Source organism: Lingula anatina, chromosome 1, assembly GCF_051362555.1.
Source record: "Lingula anatina isolate TDL-2025a chromosome 1, LinAna3.0, whole genome shotgun sequence".
NCBI lineage: Eukaryota > Metazoa > Brachiopoda > Lingulata > Lingulida > Lingulidae > Lingula > Lingula anatina.
In genome coordinates, this window is record NC_141767.1 from 23,434,522 (window position 1) to 23,462,090 (window position 27,569).

The 27,569-nt window shown below is 37.1% G+C and overlaps 3 protein-coding genes across 5 annotated transcripts; 2 read left to right on the top strand and 1 right to left on the bottom strand.

Moving 5' to 3' along the window:
- The first annotated feature begins 420 nt into the window (after positions 1-420).
- LOC106169366 (G2/mitotic-specific cyclin-B2) lies at positions 421-5,998 on the top strand. Of its 2 annotated transcripts, none has more exons than XM_024076656.2 (5): positions 421-839; positions 1,916-2,350; positions 2,725-2,913; positions 3,703-3,911; positions 4,567-5,998. In XM_024076656.2, the coding sequence occupies exons 1-5, from the start codon at positions 459-461 to the stop codon at positions 4,871-4,873; spliced, it is 1,521 nt and encodes a 506-aa protein (XP_023932424.2). In that variant the 5' UTR covers positions 421-458; the 3' UTR covers positions 4,874-5,998. The 2 variants fall into 2 exon arrangements, with proteins under 2 accessions (XP_023932424.2, XP_023932425.2); XM_024076657.2 differs by having other exon boundaries at positions 423-839; positions 4,548-4,718.
- A 1,499-nt stretch (positions 5,999-7,497) lies between these two features.
- Positions 7,498-16,504, top strand: LOC106159538 (retinal homeobox protein Rx1). The gene is made up of 4 exons (XM_024076658.2): positions 7,498-7,648; positions 10,756-11,361; positions 13,971-14,257; positions 14,595-16,504. The coding sequence occupies exons 2-4, from the start codon at positions 11,196-11,198 to the stop codon at positions 15,048-15,050; spliced, it is 909 nt and encodes a 302-aa protein (XP_023932426.2). The 5' UTR covers positions 7,498-7,648; positions 10,756-11,195; the 3' UTR covers positions 15,051-16,504.
- A 3,307-nt stretch (positions 16,505-19,811) lies between these two features.
- Positions 19,812-27,569, bottom strand: LOC106159503 (homeobox protein orthopedia). 2 transcript variants are annotated; one of them, XM_013535807.2, is made up of 3 exons: positions 27,149-27,569; positions 25,171-25,454; positions 19,812-20,987 (listed from the first exon to the last, which is right to left on the bottom strand). In XM_013535807.2, the coding sequence occupies exons 1-3, from the start codon at positions 27,354-27,356 to the stop codon at positions 20,439-20,441; spliced, it is 1,041 nt and encodes a 346-aa protein (XP_013391261.1). In that variant the 5' UTR covers positions 27,357-27,569; the 3' UTR covers positions 19,812-20,438. The 2 variants fall into 2 exon arrangements, with proteins under 2 accessions (XP_013391261.1, XP_013391260.1); XM_013535806.2 differs by having other exon boundaries at positions 25,171-25,535; positions 27,149-27,552.

Genomic DNA, 27,569 nt, shown 5'->3' on the forward strand with positions numbered 1-27,569 from the left:
TGAAATCAATTAAAAGGTAACAAAATCTTCATAAATAGAATCATATATGCTTTATTTTGCTCTGTGCTCTACCTCATGGGTAATGCAGAAAATTCTTCGCAACTACGATAACTCTTCTCACTCCCTTTACACAACTCCATGTCTGTAATTTGTGCTAGCACCAAGAACGCCGTTCACACTTGATTACACAGGACTACTCTCTTGTGCATGGGGACAGATTCACTATAAGTACGACATTCTTTTGTGAAAAGGAAAGAAGTTACCCTTATATTATCGTCGTTCCCCTATAATTTTTCATTAGTTTCTTGACAAGAGGAAAAAGGCATAAAGGCCATTTTAATTAAGATTCACAGAAACTAGGTTTTAACTGGACACGTTATTTCTTATAATATTCAGATAGTAACGGGTGTAAAAGAGACTCTTTGGAAATAATGACAATGAGGCCAAGATAGCAATGCATGGACTTCATTTCTCTTGCGGCGGCCACCACATGCACTTTTATCTTACATCTGGTCCATCAACTTGATATGCTTCTCCGCCCCAATTTCAGGCATACGGTCCACACGAACAGCACAGAGCTTGGGTTGAGGCAAGAACTCCTTGACATATCTGACAGATTTGAAGACAGTGATTTCTCGGAAAATGACGATAATCAAGCAGACATTCTGGAGGAAATGGAGGCGGCAGAGAGCAACAAAAGAATTCGAAATGACGAAAAGTATGGCATGTCCAGTCAAGCTGGTGGGGAAGATTTTTCAACAGATTATATGTCATCTGAGACGATCTGGGATTCTGGGGATGACTCCGGTGTCTATTTCGATGACAGAACTACAGAAAAGGTAAAATTGCTGGCTTGGCTCACGCCGAGGGCGTCTTTTGATAATCAGTATCTCAACAATCACTCATCTAAGCAGTTTTTAGATAGAAATAAATAGATAGACGTAGTTAGGCACATAGCAAAATTTTAGGACGCCCTAAATCTTCTAGAGTACACAGCACGTCATATGTCCCAGATAGGAAATGTATAGGACGCCCAATAGAATTCCTTTAGTGTCCCGTAGGATTCTTATAGATTCCCATAAAGTCGTATAGTGTGTCCTAAAGGAAATTTTTGGAAGGGCAGGCGGAGAGGCAACCATACTTGGGCTCCTTTAAAACATTCCACAAGTCCCTCACTGAGCCCTGCAATGATTTAAATTTGTTGATGTATTGTAAATCATTGCATTTGTTTTGGTAAGCATTTTACTACATGGACGTGCATGAAATGTATACTACCTACTAATTATCCCCATCATTTAAGCCGACTGATTCAGGTGTTTTGTTGAGGCTAGAAAGATTGACATTAAAACGCAGGTCCGTAGCCAGCAATTTCAAAAGGGGGGCGGGGGTTCTGAAAAAAATGGACCTTTTACCATGAAACCTTCATGTACCTAGTTCAAATTTTACCCAGAGTGGACCTTTTCCCAGCAAAAGGGGGGGTTGTTTCGCCCCCCCCCCCCCCCGAACCTCCCCCTGGCTACGGGCCTGAAACGGCAATAACAAAGTGAAAAACAAAAAAGAAGTTCTACGGCTGCTTAATTTCTTGACGAAATGTCTTGAAAAACATGCCATCCAAAGATATGTTGACAACAGCAAAAGAAATATAAAAAGGAGTTGCCTTGCCTCTGCCCACTCTTCCTTGACGGAAAATAAAATTGATATAAATTGGTTACAGAAGTCGCAAACATTACCTCAAAGGGGTAAGCCTTAATTCACTTGGCTTACCTTCCGTTTAGTTCAGTTCAGTGTCATAGCATGTCATTAAATCAAGCAATTTTGAGTGATTTATCTCTAATTGTAAATGTCTTCCAAACTTCTAACTTCTTTCAACAACAATTTTCAAATAAGGTATGTTTTATTTTTTTATCAATAACAGCCATATTGGAACCAGGATGCGTGTGCTGTTAACGGAGAGGATCACTCGGTTCCTAGGACACCGCCGACCTCACCTCGCGACAGCCAATCCAGTCTGAACAGCAAAAACTGCACCCCGCTCGCCCTGGAAAAACTGCGCTGTGACGAAAGCATCGATGACCTTCTCGACGAAGACAGCGAGTTCAGTGAGTGGCGCTCTAAAGAGCGGTTTGTTCCACGCTTAATCAATGACGAACCCCCAACATTGTTCACTGCGTCGGATTGCCTTTCTTTTGACGCACACCTAGCACCTATCCAGCGGGACATTTATGCTGATTACTTGGACTTGGACGCGGATCACGCTGGTTTTGTACACTATAACTTGGACACGTATATTCATCGGAGAGCAACAGAAATGATATACCACCCAAAAAACTGCTTAGACAACCAGACTCAGGTTTGTTTCGATCGCCACACGCCCATGGGTCATATACAAACACGAAGGGTGTGCACCTGCACATATATGGATAAATGTACATTAATACACATAATCATGAATAAAAAAAAAACACAAATCTACATAGAAATAAAGGCACGTTGATACACTTGCACGCCCATACCTGTCAAGATGTAAAACGTTCAGTTGGTAAGGCGCATATGAAGTCCATTTTCCAGTATTAAGGCATGATCCACGCACGTAACGTGAGCGTTTATTTTTCATTAATTTTTATCACAATTATCATTATGATCAATTGATATTATAAGCTTTGTTATTGAAGGTATGATATTTCATAACACACCATTTCACTCAATCGTTAAACTATTTTACAGGTTACAGTAGGAATGCGGGCAATACTTATACAGTGGCTCACGAAAGTCGTCCACCAGCACTTTCGTTTTCACCAAGACACGCTATATCTGACAGTCAACATTCTAGATCGCTTTCTCGCCTCAACACCTGTGAAAATAGAATGTTTTCAGTTGCTGGGTGTCACGGCACTTCTTGTAGCAGGGAAGCATGTGAGTAAATGCCGTAGTGAAGATTACCGGTTTGTTGCGGCTGTGATTGTTGTACAGTCACCTATACCGCATTTCTTTTTGCCTGCAGCGCAGCCCTAGGGATATATATATATATATATATATATATATATAAAAGATTTTATCTTCTTCTTCTCCTTCTTAATTTTTTCGTCTTTTCTTCTTGCAGATGAGCTATTTTCACGGCAGGTTATATAAGGTCCGGACCTTATGCTTGTTTGTGGTGTTTATGCGTACAGTGATTTCGTTTTTTACTACTGTCTCTGTAAGTACAAAGCCGTGGTTGTTCAGTCTCTTTTTCTTTATGCTTAAATGTTAACTGAAACCATGGAAATACTATATCGCGTTCCCGTTTGTAAACTGTCAAAATATTATGAAAGTAGCTTTTTCTAATATGGTTATGGGACGTTCCTTTTTTGTTTTTAATATTATGTATGAACTTGTTTGGGCAAAAACATCGTTTCCGTGTCACACTGTCTACGAAACGATTTTTGCAAACGACCAAAAAGAAAGAAGATCGAATATTGAAAATAAACAAAAAACATTAGAACCGAGAAAAAAAAAGACCAAGTCAAAAGAAACCCGTACTGAAACACACCAACATTAAGTCCATCTATAATGCTTTTATTGATTTTTCAAATTAACTTGTGATAATACTAGTGCTAATCCCCCTCATATTTTCAGGTCTATTTGGGAACTGCCACTGGGTTATGACGTAAACTATATAGAGAAATAATCTGTCCTGAAATTGCTGTTATTGTCTCCCCCCAGGAAGAGATCTACCCGCCAGAAGTGGAGGAGTTGATTCGACTGTGTTGTGGGGCTTATGATCGCGCGCAAATCATCCGGTTAGAGCGCCTCGTCCTGGAACGCCTGGGCTACACTTTTATGGTGCCCACCACGCACTATTTCCTGGAGCAGTACAGTTCTTCGCGGTTGCTGACGAGGCGGCTGGCCGGGTGCACCAAGGATGATATAAGGTCATAATAAATAAAAAAAAGAGGTCCTCTCTTGAAATACTCTATCGAAGCGAATACTTTTTATGGTTCAATGTCGCCATGTCTATTTCTCCGTATATCTATCTATCTATCTATCTATCTATTTGTCTGTCTGTCTGTCTGCCTGTCTGTCTGTCTGTCTATCTGGTTTGAACTTGGCATTCTCTTCTCGTTTGCCATTATGCTACAATTTTCAGATTGGTTCCCGTAAACATAGAAAAGCTAAATGAAATGGTAAGGATATGATGGGCGAATTATTGACGCGTATTATTCCGTTAAAACTCTTTGGGCGTGTTTTTGATATTTTTACACAGAATCTAGAGTAAATTTCTTTTAAAACGTATTAAAAGGTGTTCAAACATTTCTAGATCAGTTTGAATCAGTACAAACGAAATTAACTGCCTACCTACGAGACTCCATACGTTATTTCGATTTCGTTTACTTTTAAGGTATTGAACTGTTCTAAACATGGTTTATTTAAATTATTAAATGGAAATTAGTCACATCTAGCTGCCCCATGACTTAAATTTTTAAGATGATTGAAGTAATTACTTTTCTTTCAGATACAGAATTTTGACCAATCTTTTCGTAAGCATGCCTACTATATATTTCTAACAGATGAAAGTCAACGTTTTAGGAAGACAAGAGCCATCGGGCGCTATTTGGCGGAACAATCTCTGCAGGATTACGACATCTGCCAGTTTTTGCCATCTTTGGTTGCCGTTTGCGCTCTTGAAATGGCAGACGATCTCCTTCAGCACGTGACCAGAGTGAAGACAGCATGGATCGCCGGCTTTAACCGTGACGAAATTGAAAAGTGTTTGCAGCATATTCGCGTCATGTTTTCGTCTCTTGGTGATGATCCTAGCGATTTGATGAGCATATGTAATGCATATGGATACCAGTATAAAATGAAGAGTTTGTCACCGACGTCAGTGTTATAATACACGGAAAGCAAAGAACGCCATAGACGCGGCGCAGTTGACCTTGTTTGTTCGGTTTCAGAGAGTTCAACGTACTGGTAAATTCAAATAACATCCTAGAAAAAAGCATGTGGGAATTGCTGACGTTGTCGTAAACCAAGTGTAAGTAAAAGTCAAGACGAGTTTTTAAAAGACGCGATGGTAAAAAAAGGTTAACACCCAATGAGAAATTTAAATGATCGGGACAACAATTTAATGAAAAGACCCCGGTTTGTTTCTTCCAACCATATTTTACATGTGGTAGGGATGGGTGATATTGACTGTGATATGTTTGAATACAGGTCTAGTATATTTCGAGTTTATAGATTCTTTCATCCAGTATTTATTTTTCACATACGTTATTTATTCCTTTACTTTCATGAACATCATCAAATACATCCTATTTATTATTCATAAGCGAAACTATCTTTATTAATTCACTTTTTTCATATTTACTCGTTAATGTGTTTATTTATTCAATGTAAGATATGTTGATCATATTATCTGTTGTTGCCAAAAATATAGTAAAAATCGTAAAAGTAGGAAATTAGAAAAATGAGAAAAATGTGCAATAATTATGTACATCATACTGTACAATTGGGTAACGTATAACATATTGATATTAATACCTATATGCATAAAAATGAAGACCCACTGATCCTGGTTGTTGACACAGACCTCGCAATTGCAAGAACCACAGCGTCAAAACAAGTTTCTATTTTTATTAGCAAAGGAAATGTCCAACTGCCTGGCAACAGTAGGTGATTTGAGGGGGCGTGAAATAATGTGGTTTTTACCTGCAAAACAGTACATTAGTCAAAAATAACTTTCTGAATATATCTGTACATATCACTATCTTATTGTTTAGCAATTGGAGATATGTTAAAAAAGAAAAAATTCTGTGATATGATTTTATTTTGATATTTCCTTGCCTCGAGAAGACATTTACCCCAAAGCGATAGGAATTTATGTTCAATATTTAGTCGTTTTATCTATTGGGTGATGTTATCTTTTCTTTGTGTGTTCAACCTGTTAAATGGTTTATTGCATGCTTTGCTTTTTTTTAAACACAGTTGTGAAGATAGACAATAAAGTATACATTTGTTACTGTCGCCATTCTGTTATTCAATCTGCCACGATTATTACACACCTGGTGGTCTGGGGTTGATCAAATCCACGTAATTTAATAAGAATAAGCCTTGTGCATCACAGTGCATCACATGCGTAATAAAACCCATGCAGCAACTCTTTCTTAGGACAATCCGATCATTATCGGCTTTTTCATCAGTTTTTCAATATAATAGCATTAGCCACCGTATTGATCTTAATCAAATTGAAGCAGAAAACATATTCCAGTATATCTCATCATATCACAATTTTGGACTTCTTTTTGCTCATACTTAAAAAATAAACTAAAAGCAGGGTTTTGTGGGTTTTGTATATCGCTATATTAACTAACCGGCAATCGAGCAACCCTTTCTTCTCTCTTAATGAATACCTGTCTTGGCATGCTATATTGGGCAATTACTGTGATTTTAACTGAACCTTGTCTTCCTTTTTATTTTGAATTGCTCACATTTTAATAAATTAAAAATTTTTGACGTGTGGCTGACATGCTTGTGCTTCATCTCATAGTTGCCTCGCATACCGCCAGGGGTCAGGCAAAACGTTCTCGGTTGACGGAGACGGACAGACTGCGCGTATCTTTCTTCTGTTTTACTTACTCCCGTCCTCTATCGGTGTAGGGGGGGGGTCTGATTTCTTTACCCTCCGAAATGATTACAAGAGTGTTTGAGAAATTTTCCTCATTAAATCAATTAATTCATACGTATTTCTCATTACGATGACGGAGTTAAATACTTCTGTCATATAGATGTAAAGAAACACGCGAACCGTTTTCATTGAATGTAAGTTTCCCCTACAACTGATAAATAAACAAGTCTCCGACACGTTCGTAATAAACATTTTACTTCTTTTCGAAATACCTTGGCTATTAAATGTAGCACTGAAATGAGAGTCTCTTCTCTATTTTAAAGATATCAAAACGTGATGAACGACGCAGAGACGAGTTTTCTTCAGCAGGAAGTTCGCGGCCGCTAAATCTTCTCAAATGCTTTTATCCTTTACGAAGTGGAGAGGTCTAAGCACCGGTAAGTGGGAGCCCCGCGCTTCCAGCAGACGACATGACAGTCTGTCAATCTCGTCTGCCTTAAAGGAATGAAAGGGGATTATCAACTTCTTCCACAATTTTTATACAGGTACAGAATTTTATAAATGCAGATCATTATGAACACGGCAGGACGCCTTTGGTGGTCGTTTTCCTATGCTTAAGTTGCTTTCCGCAATACGTTAAAAGTAGTTCTTTGATAAATGTTAACTGTTACACGTTTTCAAACAATCAGAAACACAGCTGCTCAATTTTTTGCTGAATTGTATTCCTGGAGTCAAAGGTTCTGTTTGTTTATTTTTTTTTTCACTCAATTCATTTATTTATTTATTCAATTCATTAATTTATATAATTTGATAAAGATAAATCTTAAAAAAATAAGCTGACAACCCAAATTGCAATACAACTGTAATGCAATTAAGAAAATCATGTCATTCACTTTTTTTAAGTAGCCCTTCCTTCTTCTCTCGGAGCGCAGCAGTTAAAGCCTAATTACACGAATTACATAGAAGTGAAGTATGAAGTACGACGATGATGCGAGGCCTAAATGTCACCCCAGTCTCAGTGTGAAGCCAGCGAGGTGAGATTTGGTAAGGAAAGCCGGTATTATGCTATTGCTACCTGGGGAGGAGCGGCGCCGTCGAGCAGGTCTACAAATTTAAGTAATAAAACGCGCGGCTACATAGGGGAAGTGGGTACGTGCGTGGGGGTAGAAAGACGTGTGCCTGATGAAAAGCATTTTTATGAAGAAATGACGAAACTCAGAGTTTCGTTTTGAAATAATATTGTGTATCTCCTATACAGACTATTCTCCATACCACAGCGTTCTGACAAGTGCTGAAATATGTACTTATCTTTGCTTATTCCGCCCAGGGAAATGGCAACTATGAAGAGAAATCCGTGAACAGATTTTATGACATTAGGAGAATTCGGTGCTGTTAGTGTAGACAGGTATCTCGAAAGAGACAACAAAGCGAAATACGCTCCTCCTCCTCCCCCCCCCCCCCCTTGCGGGAGCAGGGAACAAATCGACCTCTCTTTTACATTGCATTTTATTTTTTGCAGATCTTCCCTTTTTTCTTCACACAAACATGTTAATTATATTCATCCGACTATGGGCAAAGATTGTAGAGTTTCTTTTTCTCGCTCTGCCATTACCGCTGTCTACTAAACATGCACATAACTATTATGTATACATGTGCACCTTGCATTTTCATGTCCAAGTGTGCAATATCCTTGATGTGAAACACGAAAATTATTAATCAAATATAGGTTACTATACGGTATTTAAATCACAAAGCAAACGCTATGACAAAATTATAATTACCCTGACGGCAGACTGATTTTTTAGGTAGATAAATTTAAAATTTAGGAATTGATGAAAGTTGAAAAATAGAGAAGAGATCGGAGTGGGCGAGAGAGAGGATTAATCCCAACTTGTCAAAGTCGCAGAGTTGATTAAGAAAACAGCATGCGAAAGGTCTGATTATTTCAACACAGAGGATAGCCTGTAGATTTCGTGACGTCTGATATAATAGTGGTAATGAAAAGATTTAGGCCTTATGGATATTGATAATTGAATAGGGATTAAGAATAGTAAAATTATGGAACTAATAACGTTTTATCCCACCTGCCACTTACATACCAGAGTTGTTGACCACTGGCGGGAACAATAGTTGTCCAAGGGGGACGCCATCTCAAATGATCTGCTTGGGGATATTTTCCCATCTAATTAAGTTCAACTTAACCAGGGTTTTACTGAATGTAAATCGGAAGGTCGACACCATAATTCCGACAACACCTTTCACCCAATGTACCGCAATACAGCATTGTCCGGACATTTAGTAGCAGAGAAGAGAAGTGAATCGCGAATACAATACAACAATCAAACTGCCATCACTCTTCATTGTGCAATCTTGTCACAGGGGTCAATATGTCCGTCATCGGGATAACGGGCCATGGAGAGTATATGATCCGTGTAATATGACCAGTGTAGTTCTTTGATCGCTGATTGTTAAGAACAATACTGTCTGCTACATTGCAAGGATGCGTTGGTGGACGAAAGAAGATGCGTAGGAGAATATGTATTGATTGGACGTAACGCGTGTTTATCATATGTTGTTTTTATATTTGGAAATCAATAGAATATAATTAATATCAGGATTAAACATATATATCTTGTGATTACTTAATGAAAAATCTTGTTGATGAAAGCGTCTAGCAAGGGTAAGATTTTGATTGGCAATTAATTAATTAATTACTGTACGAGTAGATACAGTTCATACATGTATTTTGTGTAAAAATATAAAATCTGCGCTTGGTTACGATTCTCTCAAATTCTCTCAGAATATCATTTCATGAAATTTGTTCGTGCAAAACTAAAATTATTTTTCAAATAATTCAGAGTTTTAATCTATATTCTTATACAAGTGTCGTTAAAAGAAAAGAAGTACAGCATATATGTGCTGCAGAATTATTCCAACACTGTGCGCATGTTTCGGGTCTCTTTGATGACTTCAGTATAAGATGATTATAACGCAGGTAAGATCGAGTCCGTGTTCGTCTTCTGTAACTTATGTCCAACAGTGAATCTTATGAACATGTACGACTCATAAATTATTAGCTATAAATCTGATTACTTGGGATGAATCCATAAATAACAGATTTTCTAGTAGATGAATTTTGTAATATTTCATCGGCATAATCCCCAACGGTGACATTTAATCAATGTCTTCGCAGCATAAAACTTGTATTTGAATTAGATGATTATCTTTATATTTGTGGTATTTGAAGGGGCTGTCACTCATTAAAACAATCAATGACGAATAAGAGGGGCAGCAAAACGTATTTTCTGTTTTTATATCAAGTCCTGCTTTTGCCTATTCTTTTTCTTTTTTCTTGGGACTTTTCTCTCACTTTAAAGGAAAGGCTATAGAACCATTCATACTCTGCAAAAAATACTATTTGAGAGCGAGGTGATTTTTGTCGCGTGCTTTATATTAATATTTTTACCAAATAATCATGCCTCTGTGGTAAAATAACTTCTGCAATCTAAATTATATCAAGGCATCTTGGTGACCAAAAGGCTTTCCCATCTCACTGCCTGTGCCTAACCGTCTCTACTGCTCGCCGGCGTCGCCCCGCTAAACGCCCGGTGTTCAACGCTGAAGAGTAAAATTTCCTTTGCTCACAATGCTTTTGGACTTTAGTTGAAGTAATTCAAAAATTACTTTAAAATTGTCGTGTTTTTGCGTTGTTTAGCTGTCAACATTTTGATCATCGTCTGCTGTCACAGCCAGAGTCAGATTACGCGGGGGGCACTGACGTCTGGGTTTGCCAGCTTTAATCTGCGCTTTCAGTTGTGAAAACAATGTGGTTGCAAGAAATCACGCCTTATCAAACCTGTGTACCTCTGATCACACGCTTCTAAATACGTATGATGTGATATTATAGACATATTTTCATTAAAGCAGGCTCCCAATGAGGTCTAGTTGGCAGTGGGGAGCAGGGGGTTAGGCAGCTTACCGGCTTTAATAATCTCGGTTATTAAAGCCTATATTAGGTTCCCTATCTCTCTCTCCGCTGGAACTAAAATCTAGTCATTAAGCCCAATTTGCAGCTCCTTCTCTTCCAACCGTGTAATCCAGGCAGAAAACCCATGTCAAAAATAATAAAAGGTATCCTAATTTCATTATAGAAAGCCACCAGGGCTTGGAATGGCAGGTTGCTGTGTAGGCATCAAACCGCTCCTCTGATTGGTCTAAAGTTGGGTGACGTCAGGAGCTCCGCCTCTCAAGATTACGACCTCTCCGTTGAGTTCTGATTAGTACAGAGTTGCAGCCCACAAAATACTTTGTAGTGGTTCCTGGACTGTCAAATCTAGTGGCAGCCATTGTTTGGTGGAGAGGCTGAGTAAACGTGTAGGAATTCGATGGACTCCCAGTTAAATCAGAACGACAAACATTGAACAATTCGACATAGAAAATATAGACCGTAACGCACACGTCTTTTAATATTGGAGTGAGAGACGGAGTCGGAATAAGGTTTTGAGGATCCAACAGACACCCTTCAAAAGTATACGAATGACAACATAACTAGAAGTGTGTTTTTATTTTTGTCTCACAACGATTTGGTACGATGACCAGTGCCGTGCAACCAACCCACACTATAGACGCTATACTAGGCTTGAGAAATGACAGCTGTAAGAGTGAAACTGAGGACACCCTAGTAAAAAGCCAAGATTTCTTGGGCCGAGGGGAAGATGCAGACAGACCACAACAATATCACAGCGAAGAAAGGAAAGGTATAGCAATTGTCATTATTGCCTTACAACATCCTGAATAGTTTTCCCCACACCTAGCATGTTTTTAGTTCTACGGAGGGACCTTTTACTTTTATTCAATTTTAATCTATATAATCTATAAAACTTGTTTATGTTATTTTAGAAATCACATTGCTTTAAAAAGTTCTTGTAAACGTAATTATAAGTAATTCAAATAATAATTTCAGAGAAAATATAATGTGATAAGGAGAGTGTCATGCGAACAAATTATTCTTTATGTGGTATTTAGAAATAATAATAATAACAAGCAATTTAATTCAGGTCCTATATTAATTTGTTCAATACTGTGTATAAATTGAGCTAAGACCATAGCTTTGATATCCGTTTCATTTTCGCGTCCAGTTGACCTGGCAAGTGTGGTGAGTGGGAGCAAAGAGATTTTAATAAGAAATTGATAACGATATCTGAAAAAAAGGATGGACTTTGTAGGCACCAACAGCAAAAATTAAAACAAGGATACAAGAAGATATAATATAAGCAAAGACAATTAATCAATTATTTTCATATTGTCATACTAGAGAGAGAGAGAGAGAGAGAGAGAGGGAGGGAGGGAGAAAGAACGAGAAAATGTAAATGTACACTAAGATCTAATAAACGGATCTTAGATGTACAGAAGTAGTGAAATACATGCAGATTGCTATAACTATTGCAAAATGACGAATTAAAGTATAAGAATTTTTGACTTTTAAAGCTGATACCGTTTGAGAAATAATGTGAGACCTTTAGTAAAAAACTGGAAATGTTACTCAATACGTTGTGAATATAAAAAGAAGTGCAAACATTATAAAAATTCTTAAATTGTAGTAGAATTCTTTAAAAGTAATTTTGTATGTAATTGAAATGCCTCTAATTGTAATTTTATTTTACAATATATCTCCAAGCAGTTTAACATATTGAGAATTAACAATAAGTCTGTTTAAAAGTAATGAGTGATCTGATGATATACCAGCCTCACGAGGTAAAGTCAATGAAGTTATAATCACTGTAAACGATAGGGAACAAATAAAGAAAAAAATATCAGATAAACTTTCCCTCAACCTGAACTTGTAAGAATGCTGAAATAAAACAATACTGGGAGAGCACTCAAAGAAAAAAGAAACCATCCAAGTTTGCGTTCGGTCTTCATAATTGTCTCACATGTCATCTTCTCTAAAAGGATGTATGTTTTGTCTCTGCAAAGTATTACTGGAATTAAAAGAAGTCCTTGAGAAATCCTAGAAATGAAATGGTCAAATTAGTGAGCTTTCTAGTCAGTGATTGCTTTTTTATCACGTGTCTTCTTTCACGCAACTTCTCCCTTCACGCTGTGATCAAAGTGCCATCATCACTAGCAGAATATCTGACAGATCACAAAAGAATGATGACTGTCTCAAAAACGCTAAGTAGTCACGGCGGAATCATACTGTTATTAAAAAAAGATTGAGAACTAATTATTTTCGCTTAGCGAAAGTCCCACTTAGAAATGATCGTCTGCTGCCAACTTGAGGAAAAAAGGAAAACAGTAGTGAAATCGATGGCATAAAGGTAGGGGAAACAAATCAAATTAAAAAGCTATCAAAGACAAAGGAATTCGTAGGTCTTCCGTAGAAGAATTGCGTGCCGGGGACTCGGCTTTTAATTTAATCAAAAGACTGCTGAATGGCTTCTGTTTACGCCGAACTAAGGCACATGATCAATTACTAATTTACTTGTTTCCTCCGTATTCTGTATATGTTTGATGAGGCGTAACTGCGTTTCCTGCGCGTTTTTATCTTACGACGTAAGACGTATAAGCGAACGCGGCGTATGCCCTTACAGTGAATAGGCTAAAAGTAGTGGTCGCAATCGCTTCACCGCTTTTTATTTCTTGTTTAACAATAGCAGGGAATTACTGCTAATGTCCAAAGATTATAGGAGATCATTAAGTCTCGGCTATGGTTTAATTTTTCATAAAGAGCTGTCATTTTCGTTTCCTAAGAGGAATGCTAGAATGGCGTGTTAGCAGAGTTAAAGTAGCCTAAAATTGGCCCTGGAAACGCGAGGTCTGCAAGTACTACACGATTGACTCTAGTAATGTTGCCGCAATCTAATCAATAATTACAAACCGAAACCAGTAATTTAATTACAACACCTCCATTAACTAATAAACAGGGCTAATTTAAGGGGCGAGATTACACAAACTGTGTAACCATAGGTCCCAAAACACAATGGAATAGTTCACCGATAATTACTTGTACAAGATACACTGTAATTTAATCAACTGTTCTACGATTTTCATACACTAAGAACTTCACCAGTCAACTATTGGAACGATTCCAATAAGAAAATTAATGTTTTTGAATAAAGAAATCGTGATATATAAAAAACATAAGTGAATTTATTGTTCATTAACTGCTATTTTACATTTTCTTTTCTACGTTTTGAAAAGGTTTGGTTTAGCCATTTACTGGTTTGTTTATAATCATTTGATAGGGATTGCGGCTTTGTGAACACACTTTCTGTTGAACATAACTTGATTTTTTAAACACTGAAAACCATTCGCATTTAAAAGCTATGCAAAGATCTTGATCTATTTTAATTTGTTTTCACAGAACGCTTGACTTCTCATATGATCGAAATTGACGGAAAGAAGACTGCAAGTCAAACTACGACGACGACGAGCTACGGTTCCGACCAAGACGAAGAAGGAACAGACTCAGATAAGGAAGACGCGTTCTCTGATGAACAACCCAAGAAAAAGCACAGGCGTAACCGAACAACATTTACCACATATCAGTTACATGAACTAGAGCGAGCGTTCGAGAAATCCCACTATCCAGACGTCTACAGTCGGGAGGAACTGGCTCTGAAAGTCAACCTACCGGAGGTCAGGGTGCAGGTGCGTTTTTGGGCATATTACTTTTCATATCTATCATTTTTTAATTTCAGTCCAAATTTTCTATCTGGATTCGACATTTGACTTAGGCTACCCGCGTTTATCCGCGTTAATTCTGTAACTTGGTGCCAATTGAACATAAGCGGCGATATAATCGGTGTTTCTTATATCCTCAAAATTAGGCCTACTCTCAATATAGCAGTATAGGATGGTTGAAGTGAATGCAGCTGTTTTGTATTCTGTTTATGTCCTGTGCATTGTTAGAATTGGCTCATTGCCTATTTTATTTTTCTTTATTTTATTGTTCTTTTTATTTTCAAGATGTGTTATCCTTTTACAGGTATGGTTCCAAAATCGCCGAGCAAAATGGAGGCGCCAAGAAAAGATGGACAGCTGTGTAATGGGAGAAAACTATCCAATGAACAACATGCCAAATCGTAGCCCCGGTTCTTGTGCTACAAGTCTCTCGACCTCAATGCCTTTGGATTCGTGGCTCTCATCTCCGTTGGCCGGCACAACGGCTCTTCACGCACTGCCAGGTTTCTTGCCCCCCTCCTTTGCTGCCTATCACCCGTTCTACCCACAAGGCATTTTAGCAAGCGCTGCTCTCATGGGCCATATTCCAAAAGTAAAACACACTCCACAAGCCCCATCCATACAAGGTGAAGACAAATGTGCATCGCCAGGTCCCGAGAGTCCCACTATGTCAGGTGATTTAAAGAGCACGAGTATCGCAGCTTTGAGGTTGAAAGCGAGAGAGCACATGGAAATATTGGGTAAAAATATATCTTGCTGAGAGCATATAACAAAATCAAAATTTGCTCCAACCAGGACTTTGATGGTGCAGCAATATCAATCACTTGTATTGATTTTATACTTTGAATCTACAAAGCTTGTCAAATATAATAACATAATGCTCGACACGCGGGATGGTCGATTAATTCCCGTGCATTCATGAAATCTTGCCACAATTTAGTTGTCATTGAAATGATGGTTTCGCAATCGCAGTGAATTATTGTATCTAATCAAAGCATAGTTAGATTAATTTGGCTGGAAGACGCCTTGCATATCTTAGTTGACGCACGTAGTGGTTGTTTTCAATTATATAGAACTTATTTATATGAATATATTTGCCGCCGTTTTTGTGCAATATTGTTGCTTTTTCGTTATGTATATTTTATGCAATTTCGTGACCAATATAATGATTCTTTGTTTTGTTTCGTGAGTAATTCAGACAATGGCTGGCTTTAAGCAAGTCTATAATATCCATTTTTGAAAATCAGTATATTTTGATAAATACTTGACGATATCGTTTTGGTAGAAATGTCAACATATTAACAACGTCATTAAAAGTTTTTTCTTCAAATCTGCACAAGTGAAAAAAAACATGTGTCCCCACTAAAAGTTTGCTACTCCTCTTGCCAGTTTCTTTATATATATAAATGTACTCATTTATTGTTGTACTGTAAGGATAAGAAATGTTTTAGATATAGATATAGTTCTATGAACATTTGGGTATAAATGGAATGCATTTTTGAATTGTTTCTATCGTGTTAAAACGGCAGACACAGCCGTTTTTTTTTAGTATTTTTCACCCATTGTCATTGCATGTGGTCATAGATTATTGAGTTTTGTGAATAAAGACAGAGGGGTTTATGGTTCTCAAATGGTCCCGTTAGGAGTCCTGATTAAAAGGTGCTAAATGTAAGGCAAGAGGTCTAGATTTTAATTAGGACATGCGAAAAGCTAATCTCTTCATTGTTAATTAAGTTAGATTACTTATGGAATCGATATTAAGGTGTGATGCTATCGCGGCTCTGATTACCACTGGGGAAAATGTCAATCAACTAATTTGTTAATTCAGGGTAAGCATTTCTTAATGGTCAGCCAAATTGCAGATTTAGATTTATTATACTTAATAGAAAAAATGCATATGAAATCTAACGGCCGATTTGTAGACTGTTGGCAACACCGTTCAGAAACCGAAACAACTTATTTGCACGTTTATTAGAACATACAGTATGATGCGACAGGGCTTCGATTTCTGTTTTGTAGATATATATGAATTTCTATATGCTATCACACCTTGCACAGAAGACAAAGCGGATTGAAGCTACCCTAAACTGAATTTACATCTGAAGACCGCCGCAAGGAATATACAAATAAAGAATTAAAGAATTGCAAGGACAATCACTGTAACAGCCAGTATGCTTTGCTAAATATTTTGTTCCAATAAAATATTGTTGTCTATCTTGGTTTTATTCAGTGTCATGAGTTCTGTGGGTGTTGTCTGATTAAATAGGTTACCGTTTTGTTCCAGTAAATTGTTTTAATATTATTTCTTATGCATAACAATACGTTTGCCTGTTTGGCGTAAACTCTGTGATATTTAACAACTGGACTACTGCCCTTACAAAAGTACGGCAACGCACGAGGAGAAATCAACGCATGCGATAGTTAATCGAATCTATAGGCTCATTTTAAAAACTTTAAAAACCTTGTTGAATGGTGTCTTATATTACTTCACTGGTATTCTCAAACAAAATACGAATAATATTACTAATATTTTCACTATCACGAATAATATCACTATCACTAATAATATAATATTCATCATATAAAAGAGATTAACCGTGTTTTTTAATGTAAAGTGAAAAGACTATTTGTGACAGAGACACAACTAACGGCAAGCAATGGCATTTTGAAAATACATGTTATACGTGTGTTCCTTCATTCAAAAGTCAAAGTGTACCGTCTAGTCGCATGTTCTAATTTGTTGACACTAATGAAGGCAGTGTGCGCAAGTGTTAAGCCCTGAACTGATTTCTTGGTAACTTTGTTAAATTAAAGAGGAAGGGGTAATAAGACAATTATTTTATCAATACGCCATTATATTCCCCAGTTTTCTGCCACGACTTCTGTGAAATTCGTTGAACAAAATGTTGTGGCATATTACCGCACAATGGTCTTAATGATGTTCTGGATATACATGTACAAGGTATGGCTCCAGTAACGAATAGCTTACTGTCCACAACAGCGACATACTCATATACGCTATCTACTCATCAGCTTCGAAAAGTCCACAAAACACTTCTTTTGAGAGATACTTTCAGTTGAAATGATTCTTCAATAACTGTCTTACTATTTATAATTTACTTTAGAACTAATTCTGCTCAAGGCAGCGTGCGTTCTTTCCCCCATCACAATACGTAGCATATGCCACGTGAAGGGCACTCTGACGTGATCCGTGGTGACACCAAGCGTATAAGCCATGGTCAGGTAACATGGGCATTGTCAATAGAAAAGATAATTAAACTGACAAGAACCTTTGCTGACAGAACTAAAGGCAACAAATGATGATAAAAGGTCGCCATGTTCGGTGCAAAAGAGGTGCGTTTTGGGGTTAGTTAACTGAAGGCACACTTCAGGTATAAAGGTGCTAATTAATGACTGTAAGGCGCGGTGTTTTGCATGTTTTAATGAGGCCCCACGTGCACCTGCACACGATGTATGTTAAGTTACATAAAATACCATTTGATGTGCTATGAATGGATTCATTAAATTTATATTAAAAATCTAATGAATTTAATGTGGATTCATTAGATTTTTAATATAAATGTGCTTGTAAAACGAACTAGGTTATCGAAATCAGTGGACCTATGTTTCCACCCCACCTCCCCTAAAAACCACTCTGTTCAATTCAACCTTTATCATTTTCATTCAGATAATCTCCTTTGTCGTTTGTCTATTATTATCTTATCTCCTGGCGTTTATCTTTAGAATAATCCAAATGTCTATTATGTTAAAAATTATCTTACAAAAGTACTGGTTAAAGAAAGAGCAACAATGAATTTACCACAGGTGCTTTTAAACTATTTTGTTTTTGTTTCTTAACACTTGTTATTTTATCTCAGAATGACGCCTAGCGCCTACGTTATATCCAAGAGACTAGATATAACCGCAGCATCAACGGTCCTCATCGGAGGCCCCAAGCGAGCCGTTAGGAGCAAATTACGGGCAGATTTTGCCTTTCACAATACACTTCTGTGCGCTTATTCGTCGTTAGCTTGTTAGTGCTGATATCCCGCAGCTTAGCTCATAATATTCAATCACAACATAAAATCTAGCCTAATATCACTTCATAACATATAATTTCGTTGTCAACTTCGATTTTGTATGATAGATGGTATAATTTGTCCAATTGTTATATTGATAGTAGAAAACTCTATTAGCGCGTAATGCATGGGAGAGAATTATGATTATTTGAACACAATTAAATGAATTGATCTCGCCACTGGGTAGCTTTATTGAGAGAAAATTAACTAACGAAATGGGAAAACCATAATGAAATCATAACCTTGACATAATTTGATTTTGTAAGGCGGGTTTATACAAAACGTAATAATGAAGCGACTACCCCGGGTGGCGTATCAGAGACAGATTTCTGTGGTCTGAGAAACGGAGTTTCACGATTCGTCTGCAACAAAGAAATCCATTTTCTTAATGTTGTTTGGTAAAACTGATAATTCTTCCTTGGAACATCATTTGCTCGGATCCATCCCTTATCTGTTTGTATAGCGACTGTTTTAAGTAATCGCATCAGATTAAACGCTTTATTTTTTTTCACCAACAATTTGTGCCATTTTAATCAAAATATCTACTATTTTTCTGGTGCGTAATCACCACCTTTACAACAAAAGCAACTGTAGTGCAAGGGCAAAAATGACTTAAGGCTTCGGCAGAGGCGGTGACTTATTAGTAGGCTTCAGGCGTTTCAACAAAACAAAACGGTATATACAGTAGTTGTACTGGGAAACTAGGTTATTTCTTGGCGCATCACTTGACACACACACACGAGATTAGACAAAGCAGATCAAAATATGATTTTCCAAATTTCGAACATCATTTCTTACTGATGGATTATCTAATTAGTAAACAGTGGGATTTTTTGCTCTATTTTTGAAGGTTAAAAACCTGTAAACAGTATAGAAATAAAGCACTTCACAAAGGTATTGAACTTTTTGCCTTTTTTAGATATATGTGTACTTTTCAGTAGTGCACCCTTTAGAATATTTGAATGAAAATGAAGAGGGAGCAGATTCGATGAACAATTCATATATATATAGTTTTTTCTTTAATTCTAAAGTAATTCAAGCAGTGCTTAAGACTGAAACAAATTTCCAAATACTGTAGATGTCCTAGAGAGACGTATGCGGGGGCTCTTTTGTTTTAACCTAATCTTTCTATTTTTTCTCAACAAAGATGATTTGTCATGTACAGATGGATCTGTGCTCCATTGTATAGCTTCTTTTGCTCAAACGACGATAGAGGCTATACAGTGTTATGTCAAAAATATGTTATGTGAAAAATATGCATTCAAATGATAGTTTAGATTAAAATTGATAAGATGGTAGGTTTTCACAAAAATAACTTAAAATAGAGCCTTTGAAGAATCTCTGTGATTGACGTATATTAACATAACTTGACCTCAAAACTTGTCTGGTGACCGCTATAATACATATAGTTGGGATTGGAGAGCGATAAATAAACAACTACATAAACATTTACAAAATACTTTTTTATTCTTTCACGTCACCTTACTGAACAAAACCAATAATTTAATCATATAAAGTATAAAACAACAAAGTTACGCGTAATTTATTATAACAAATTCATGATATATCTTTACGGTACAAAACTTTATAATGATAACAACTTGCCTTACGGAAAAAAAAAGTGCTCAAATAACCAGAATCATTTTCAAAAAATGTCTGAGGTGATTTATATATGTAGGAATAGGGATATATCTGACATCACCTGAAGATGACAAATGCAATAATTAGATAATAATAGATAATTAGATAATAATTAGGTAATTAACTATAAAATAAATAAATTAATAATAAAATATGATAACAATTTTTAATAAACAAATTTAATTTAAAAAGTAAAAATTACAAAAAAGAAAGCTTGTGTCTAGTAATCAATAAATTGACTCCATAAGTGGCACCACTGCATCAGTGCCAGATAAAATATACATAAACATATATCCCTGGACACGAGTCCTACTAATACATATAAATATATAATAAAATTACACATATACATATATATACAGGGCCATCTTGTGCTAGATCTTTTGGCAATTTTAGGTGAATAAATATACAGAAAGGTCTTTAGTTGCTCATTCTTTAGAAGGAGAAATATCCAATGTTGCATAGTGTTCTTGAGCTTTTAGCCGCAGTTTGTCTATACTCGTTCGGCGCATGTCCAGAGCCTCTCCATTTCCTGAGCTTGTGGCCAGTGAGGACCCCCTAGTCGGTGTGGCTGGGGGGGACGACTGAGACCCTTGAGGAGAGAGATACGAGGTCACGAAGCTACCGCCGTATGACGGGGCTAGAGGATGGGCAGCGGCGTTGATGAGGTAGCCAGTTGGCATCAAACCCCCATAAGGGGCTTTATTTTGAAGATATTGGCCATGGAGGGCGGAGAGCCCAGCCTGGTGAAGAAACAACATGGGATTCACGCCTCCGAGATGTGGTATTGGGACTCGGCCCGTTGCCCACAACGCCGCCGCTGCTGCCGGGTCTGTTGAGGCGATGGCGCTGTTCCCGGCTAGGGCAGCCATGTCAACCAGGCCTTGGCGGTGTTCTGGAGGGATGAAGGAAGGACTGTCACGGCCCAGGGATTTCTCGCGTTTGCGCCACTTCGCACGTCTGTTTTGGAACCAAACCTTTAAAAAATAAGAAAAAAATGAGATTTAATAATAAAAACTGATTTTTATTGAAATTCAATCTTATATCAAAAGGACAATAAACGTCTCGTTTTATTACAACTCAGTCAAATTGGGATCAAACTAATCAAAGCTTTAAAAACAGTGGCACTTTCGCATATTGTTTGTTCATGTCCATATTCATGATATCGCACGAGTCATTTAAAAGTAAAAATTTCCTTTCTAAAGAATGTACAACTACTGGTTCCCTATGCCCAAGAATATATCAATATATGTAAAATCTAAAGAACACGTTTGCTCTCTGATGACTTAATGAACGTTGTGGATTCCCTGTCGTTCCCAGCGATACTCAGGGATAGTTCATTTTAGCATTAGACACGGAGGCAGGTGTTCTCAGACCCAATCAAGGACTTTGGTTCATTATTTCTATATCCCCATCGCCCCTCTAATATATTTGCTTAAGGACTCTATTAAATTGATGATTATTACTTAGGTCTATTCACAACGCTGCTAATCATTAAGCCTCTGGATGAGAAGGGACGACTCTGCATGCGATTTTAATGAAGCAGATTGAAAATCAAACGTTAGTGAATTTGTGTAACGAGTTAGAAAATTGAGCTAATAAAATGAAGCTGACTTCGATGTTTGCCTTCAGACTTGCGATTAGTGATTGAGGGTTCCAACACTCGAAATGGATCACGCCAACGAGTTATCTCAATTTCGCCGTAGTCTCATAACTGACATGTTGCAATGATCATATCCGTTGCTCCATATATGTAGAACTGCTCAGCATTTTTTTTACTTTTCTTGGGAAAGCCTCCAAATTTATGTTTTTATTCTAAATTTGTTGATTTTTGACAAAAATGAGTGATGACATCAAGGTAAATATTGCGCGTCAGTCATCATAACGTCCCCGTTTGATGACTCAAAGGCGTGAGCTAAACCCCATAATTTTCGCATTATTTCGTTAGGTGAATTTGAAGCGAAGGGGCGAAGGACAACCGACTGAGACTACTGTATTGAAAGGTCTTGAAAAGCATGAGATCCAATAACTTCAGATTGTGTATAAATCTACACCGAAAGCACCTGTTCAAGTGACAGAAATTATCGGATGGAAAAATATCATTTCCTCTTTTGGTGTTAATTTTCTTGGTTTAAAGAGAAATTTTCATACAAAGACGGTAACAACATGATAATTAATGCTTCGAGTCTATTTCTCAATTCTATACGCCTATCTTACTGCCTGAAAATCAAACTAATAACTGTAATTTGAACATTATACATATTGGCGAATTATAATTACAAATATAAAATTGATTTAATTGACTCAATAACAAGGCAGCTATCCTCCCACACTACTTTTCAAAGAACACCCACTTATATTTAATTATTACTTGTGGGGTTTTCAAAATGAACAATGCTACGAATTACCATTAGAAAACTATAGGAAAAATAATATTAAAAACACACACGAAATCGGAATATATCGCTGTTAAGAACATAAAAACGATAAGGCCACAGTGCCCTAGACACAGGCAGACTAGAACTGAGTGACAACATGTGCTGAGTTGCTGACACATGCACTCGACGGTCTCAGGTAGCTATATTAACCCAAGTACTTGAGCCAGCAAATGAGTCTTGGTAGCCAAGACCCAGAACACCCTGCAGTCACTTAATCCCAGTCTCACAGTGCGACTGAATACATTGATTAACTATTACTAGTAAACTAATTAACGAGGATTAAGAAGCCATTCGTTCTGTTGAACAAGGAGATGCAGCCATATAATGTTACTAAGTACACAATATCCGGTCATTTGGCAGGTGATTAACACAAAGCTTCTCTAATGAATTCTTACTAATTATTGGACTTATTTGTTTTCACTGTTTTATATGGGGACAAACAGAGACAAGGTGCCAGCGACACGGACGGCAGGTCTATGTCGCCGGCCCGGGCGCCATCCCCAGGTAAGCCAGACTGACGGCTATACGAACGCCAGAAAGGTGGTCATTTTTACCGCTTGGTGCACTTTGAAATATAAATAAACGTAGTAGCTTAAAATACAGGTAGAAATCATAACCACATATACCTATCAATGTCTCAAACCAAAACAGGCTGAAAACGTTTTGTGACAATATAATATAATATAATATAATATAATATAATATAATATAATATAATATAATATAATATAATATAATGTAATATAAGGCATCGATCCGTGAACGAGACCCTCGTTAAAATTGCGCCAATGTAGTGTAAACAGAAAAATATACAATATATCATGTTCTAGGGCTATATCTACTACAGTTTCACATTTCTTAGCCTACTTCTTTGTGTGCCTCAAATCTCTGGATTACGTAAATAAATAGTTTAGGTCTGTGTTTCTGTGATATATATGTACTGCAGTGGAGAAAACAATTTTTGAACATTAACTAAAACGCAGTTTCCGCTTGATCGCACTTTTTAACTTATCTTTCGTTTAGGTAAATGGTCCGTTTTTTCTCACTACCATTTCAAACGTTAAATGGTGATACGTTTCCATATTAGTTAATTACCATTAAATCAGTCCTCGTTCTAATTAATGCCAAGCGCCCGTTTTCATGGAAACACAGAAACTTGCCCTGCCCTGTAATTACTGCCGTCACCAACTAGATATATACGCAGGTATCATTTGCCCTGCTTATTTATAGCCAATTATCGCTACTGAAAACCACAGCACACTGGATTTTGTGGTATATTAAGCGGAAATAGTCTTAAAATCGAACTTACCAGCAACAGTTGTCACATTTACTTGAAACGATTGCAAATCTAATTATGAAATTTCTAAAAGTGGTTTATTAACATGTCTCCTATATTCAGGACTGGTGATATAATGGAATATATCTTGAATATGAGTCGGAAGCAGGTGCTTCCAAGCTTATTACTAAGTGACGGGTCTTTGTCTCAATAATTGGCAGACCATTTCCAAATGATAGATTTGAGTTACACAACTTACATAGTTGAAAGAGATACCATTCAAATAACAATTTCCAATGAATCATTATCATTATCATTTTCAAGCCCCTATCTGAATAATAATTTACAGTGCTGTGGCCGAAGCCATGCAGGTTTCCAATTGATAGATGACCGCATTAATCGGTGTCTTTCGAGCAAATAACTATGAAAGAAACACGTGTAAATACAGTATAATTCCGCTGAAGCCACATACTATGCCCACCTCTGGTTTGACCAATATTTCTTATTTTATCACCATTGAAAAACAAAATTCAAGATAAGCCTCAAAAGTAGACTACAGTTACCATAATTGTGCATCTTGTTTATTTGAAAGCCATATCAATAAACGGAAGTAATGATTCAAATCTTTTAAAAATCTGCACAGTAAATTTCCCTTTTGAGTCTTGATTACAGTGAATAGTGTAGTTTCGAAAAAAAAAAAAAAAAAAAAACCTTCCCACAGTGTGCCTAGTTGTGTTAGTTTTAAAAAAACAGCATGATTTGTCTGTGATCTAAATGGGTTATTCAGTTCATATTTAATAACGATAGTTGGACAAAAAGAAAATGTTAGTTTGATGTATTAAAGTAATATTTTGATCAAATTTTGTCTTGGAGTTTTAATATCATTTCTAGTTATAATCATGATTTAATTTTATGTACGACCTAAAATAAATCGCGATAGAAAAAGGCTACTTTGATATTAATTATGTTTACACTCAATATATGGTTTGCAATTCTAATTAATCAGAACATATAAGCGTAAATAATAAAAACTTTTTCCAAAAAATACGTCAGTTTTATGCACATTTGAAAAGAAGAAAGAATTAACAATAGTTAATTCTGAATTCATGTCTAGACTCGAAGTTTTTCCTCGTCTCTGTAGGTTTTAGTGCGTTTCACAGTCCATTCATATCTGTATTTTACAGTGAAACACTTATATGCCTAATGTAGTGTTACGTTTTTGAAAAAAAGGGTGAATTAAAAATGGTTTGCAATTCGAAGACTAACGTTTCTCATTTCCCATTTCTCAACCAAGTACATGAATATGCATCAGCGTGGCATTTGTAGCAAACTTCTTTGGAGAACTGAACTAATTCTGATTGTTATACAGTCTGAAACGTTCGAAGACATTTTTTGTCAAACCTTTAGTGCAAAAATGGAAATAGATAAATGAATACCATTACATACCTGGACTCGGGCCTCGCTGAGATCTAGCCTCATTGCCAATTCCTCGCGCATGAACACGTCTGGGTACTGAGTCTTCTCGAACGCTCTTTCAAGCTGGTGCAACTGGTACGTCGTAAACGTCGTGCGGCTTCGGCGAACTTTGCGGGGTTTGGAGTCTGGGGCGTCACTGTCTTCGGGATCTTCGTCCACATATCCCATGCTGATGCCGTCTTTACTGGTCTCGCCTTGGAGCGTGTCGTCGAACCCGCCTGACGATGGGCTTGTTTTGTGCTTGAACGGAACTGCTGGAACGACCAAGGACAATCCTGATGAGGACGGCGACACGGGAGGCGAAGGAGAGGTAGAAGGCGCCCTTGATCTTACCTCTGAAAAACAGAATTATAGATTTTTTAATCCAATTTATATTGGAACTGCAATTAATACCTCGGGCGAAGACTCAAGAGGAAGGAGGACGTTTGAACAAACGCGAGCCCTACCTACCTGTCATACTAAACGGTAGTCAGGTTGATATGAAACGGCTTTAAGCTGTTTTATGAATCAATTCCAATTGTTTGATTCACTGGTGACTAAGGTCAGTGTCTTTGACATCTAACAGAACCCCGTTGGTAGTGTGAATACCGTTATTTTCTATGTATATTTAAACCAATTAAGCCCTTAATTACTCCCTCGCACTACTGGACGACTGAGGCATTTATCGGACCACGGCTGGGCATCGATCCTACGGAAAAGAATACATTTTAATTGAGTCCTTTTGTTGGTACCGCATAAGACACGATAATATTGAATAAGAACGAATTAGAGAGCATAATTGGTTATTGATAAGTTGCCGTAACCGTAAATACTCCTGGGCGCCGTCAGATTAAAAATGATTAAAAGTCCCTTTCATCCTCTCTGAGTCGTAGTTATCTCGATTGCACCAGTTTGCATAGACAAATAACATATACTGACATACACATTAACACCTATCGAATATTTATTGAATATTAATTAATTTCCTTATCATAGCCTTTGATTGTCTTATGTGGGGCTTTATTGTTTTTCTACCCCCTGCTCGTAATGCTCCATTACGCCCCGCTTATCTATACCCTGTGCCCTTCCTGCCACTACACTGGCTCGAGTTTACAGCGCGGGAGGAAAGGAAATCTTAGACAAAATACGGATACAAATTATTGGAGGTACTCTTAGCATCGATGCTAGATTTATGATTAAGTTTTATTGGCCGTAATGAGACTGTTTTTCTCCAACCGTCTTAATGAATTAATTGCGGAAAACATTTGTCTTCCGCGACACAGCATATTGACGTAAACTAAAAACAAAGGGATTTTGAAATTGGAAATTTATGAACGCACTTTGAGTCTTCATGAAATCTTATTAACGTTGTCTTAAGCAAGCTCGTTTGTCAATCAAAGTGCTCTGTTAAGAATAAGGTTTCTAATGGGCCGATATGGATTTCACTGATGATCAACTAATTCATTGTCTGTGACACTCACAGTAAAATGAATTTTGATGACTGTGAGAAAGTACAAATAAATAGAATTATAGAATTATAGGATATCATTCAAAGGCTTAATAAAAACGGAGAAATGCACAGGATATTTGACTTATGCTCATTTGACAATTAAGCATAACTCATAATTACTATGTAAAATAATCTGATAAAAGTCAATCAAATCTGTCTAATATATATATATATATATATATATATATATATATATATATAGAGAGAGAGAGAGAGAGAGAGAGAGAGAGGAAAATGTCGTCTTGCTCTTTCACTACAGATTAATATGGGGGTAAGTTTTGTATATATATATATATATATATATATGATATAATGACGGAAAGTGTGACAAGCTATCTTGCCTAATACGGTACATTAGACCATTGTTCCAGTAATTTAGTTACACACTACATGTTTCAACTTTTAACTTCTTACTTGCACAGACATACACAACATCATTTATCACAAGAACTGCGTTACCTTGGCTTTCACTGGAGTCATGTTCTGTGTCCCGACTTTCGTTCTTGTCCTTTCTATCTCCGAGAATGCTCTCAATACTGTACGACATGCTTTTCTTTGGCGCTGAGACAACACTCGGCGAGGAACAAGATGTAACTCCGACAGAAACTGCTGCCAAGCAGAGCTTCTTCTCTTCGTGTGTTAATAAAGGAGTCTTCTCCCACATCATTGTGTTGTATCAGTTAAATGTTTTCTCCGATTGCTCAGAAAATCCTATGAATTGTCCGTATCACTGACTGTCACTGAGAGTTTAAGACTGGCCTGTCGTGCCGCCAGCAGGTTAATGCAAATGTATCAGTGACACAACACGCATATAGGCATACGGTCTAACACTGGCTCGCTAAATACCACGCTAATGTAATTAGATTAGAATAGTCCGGGT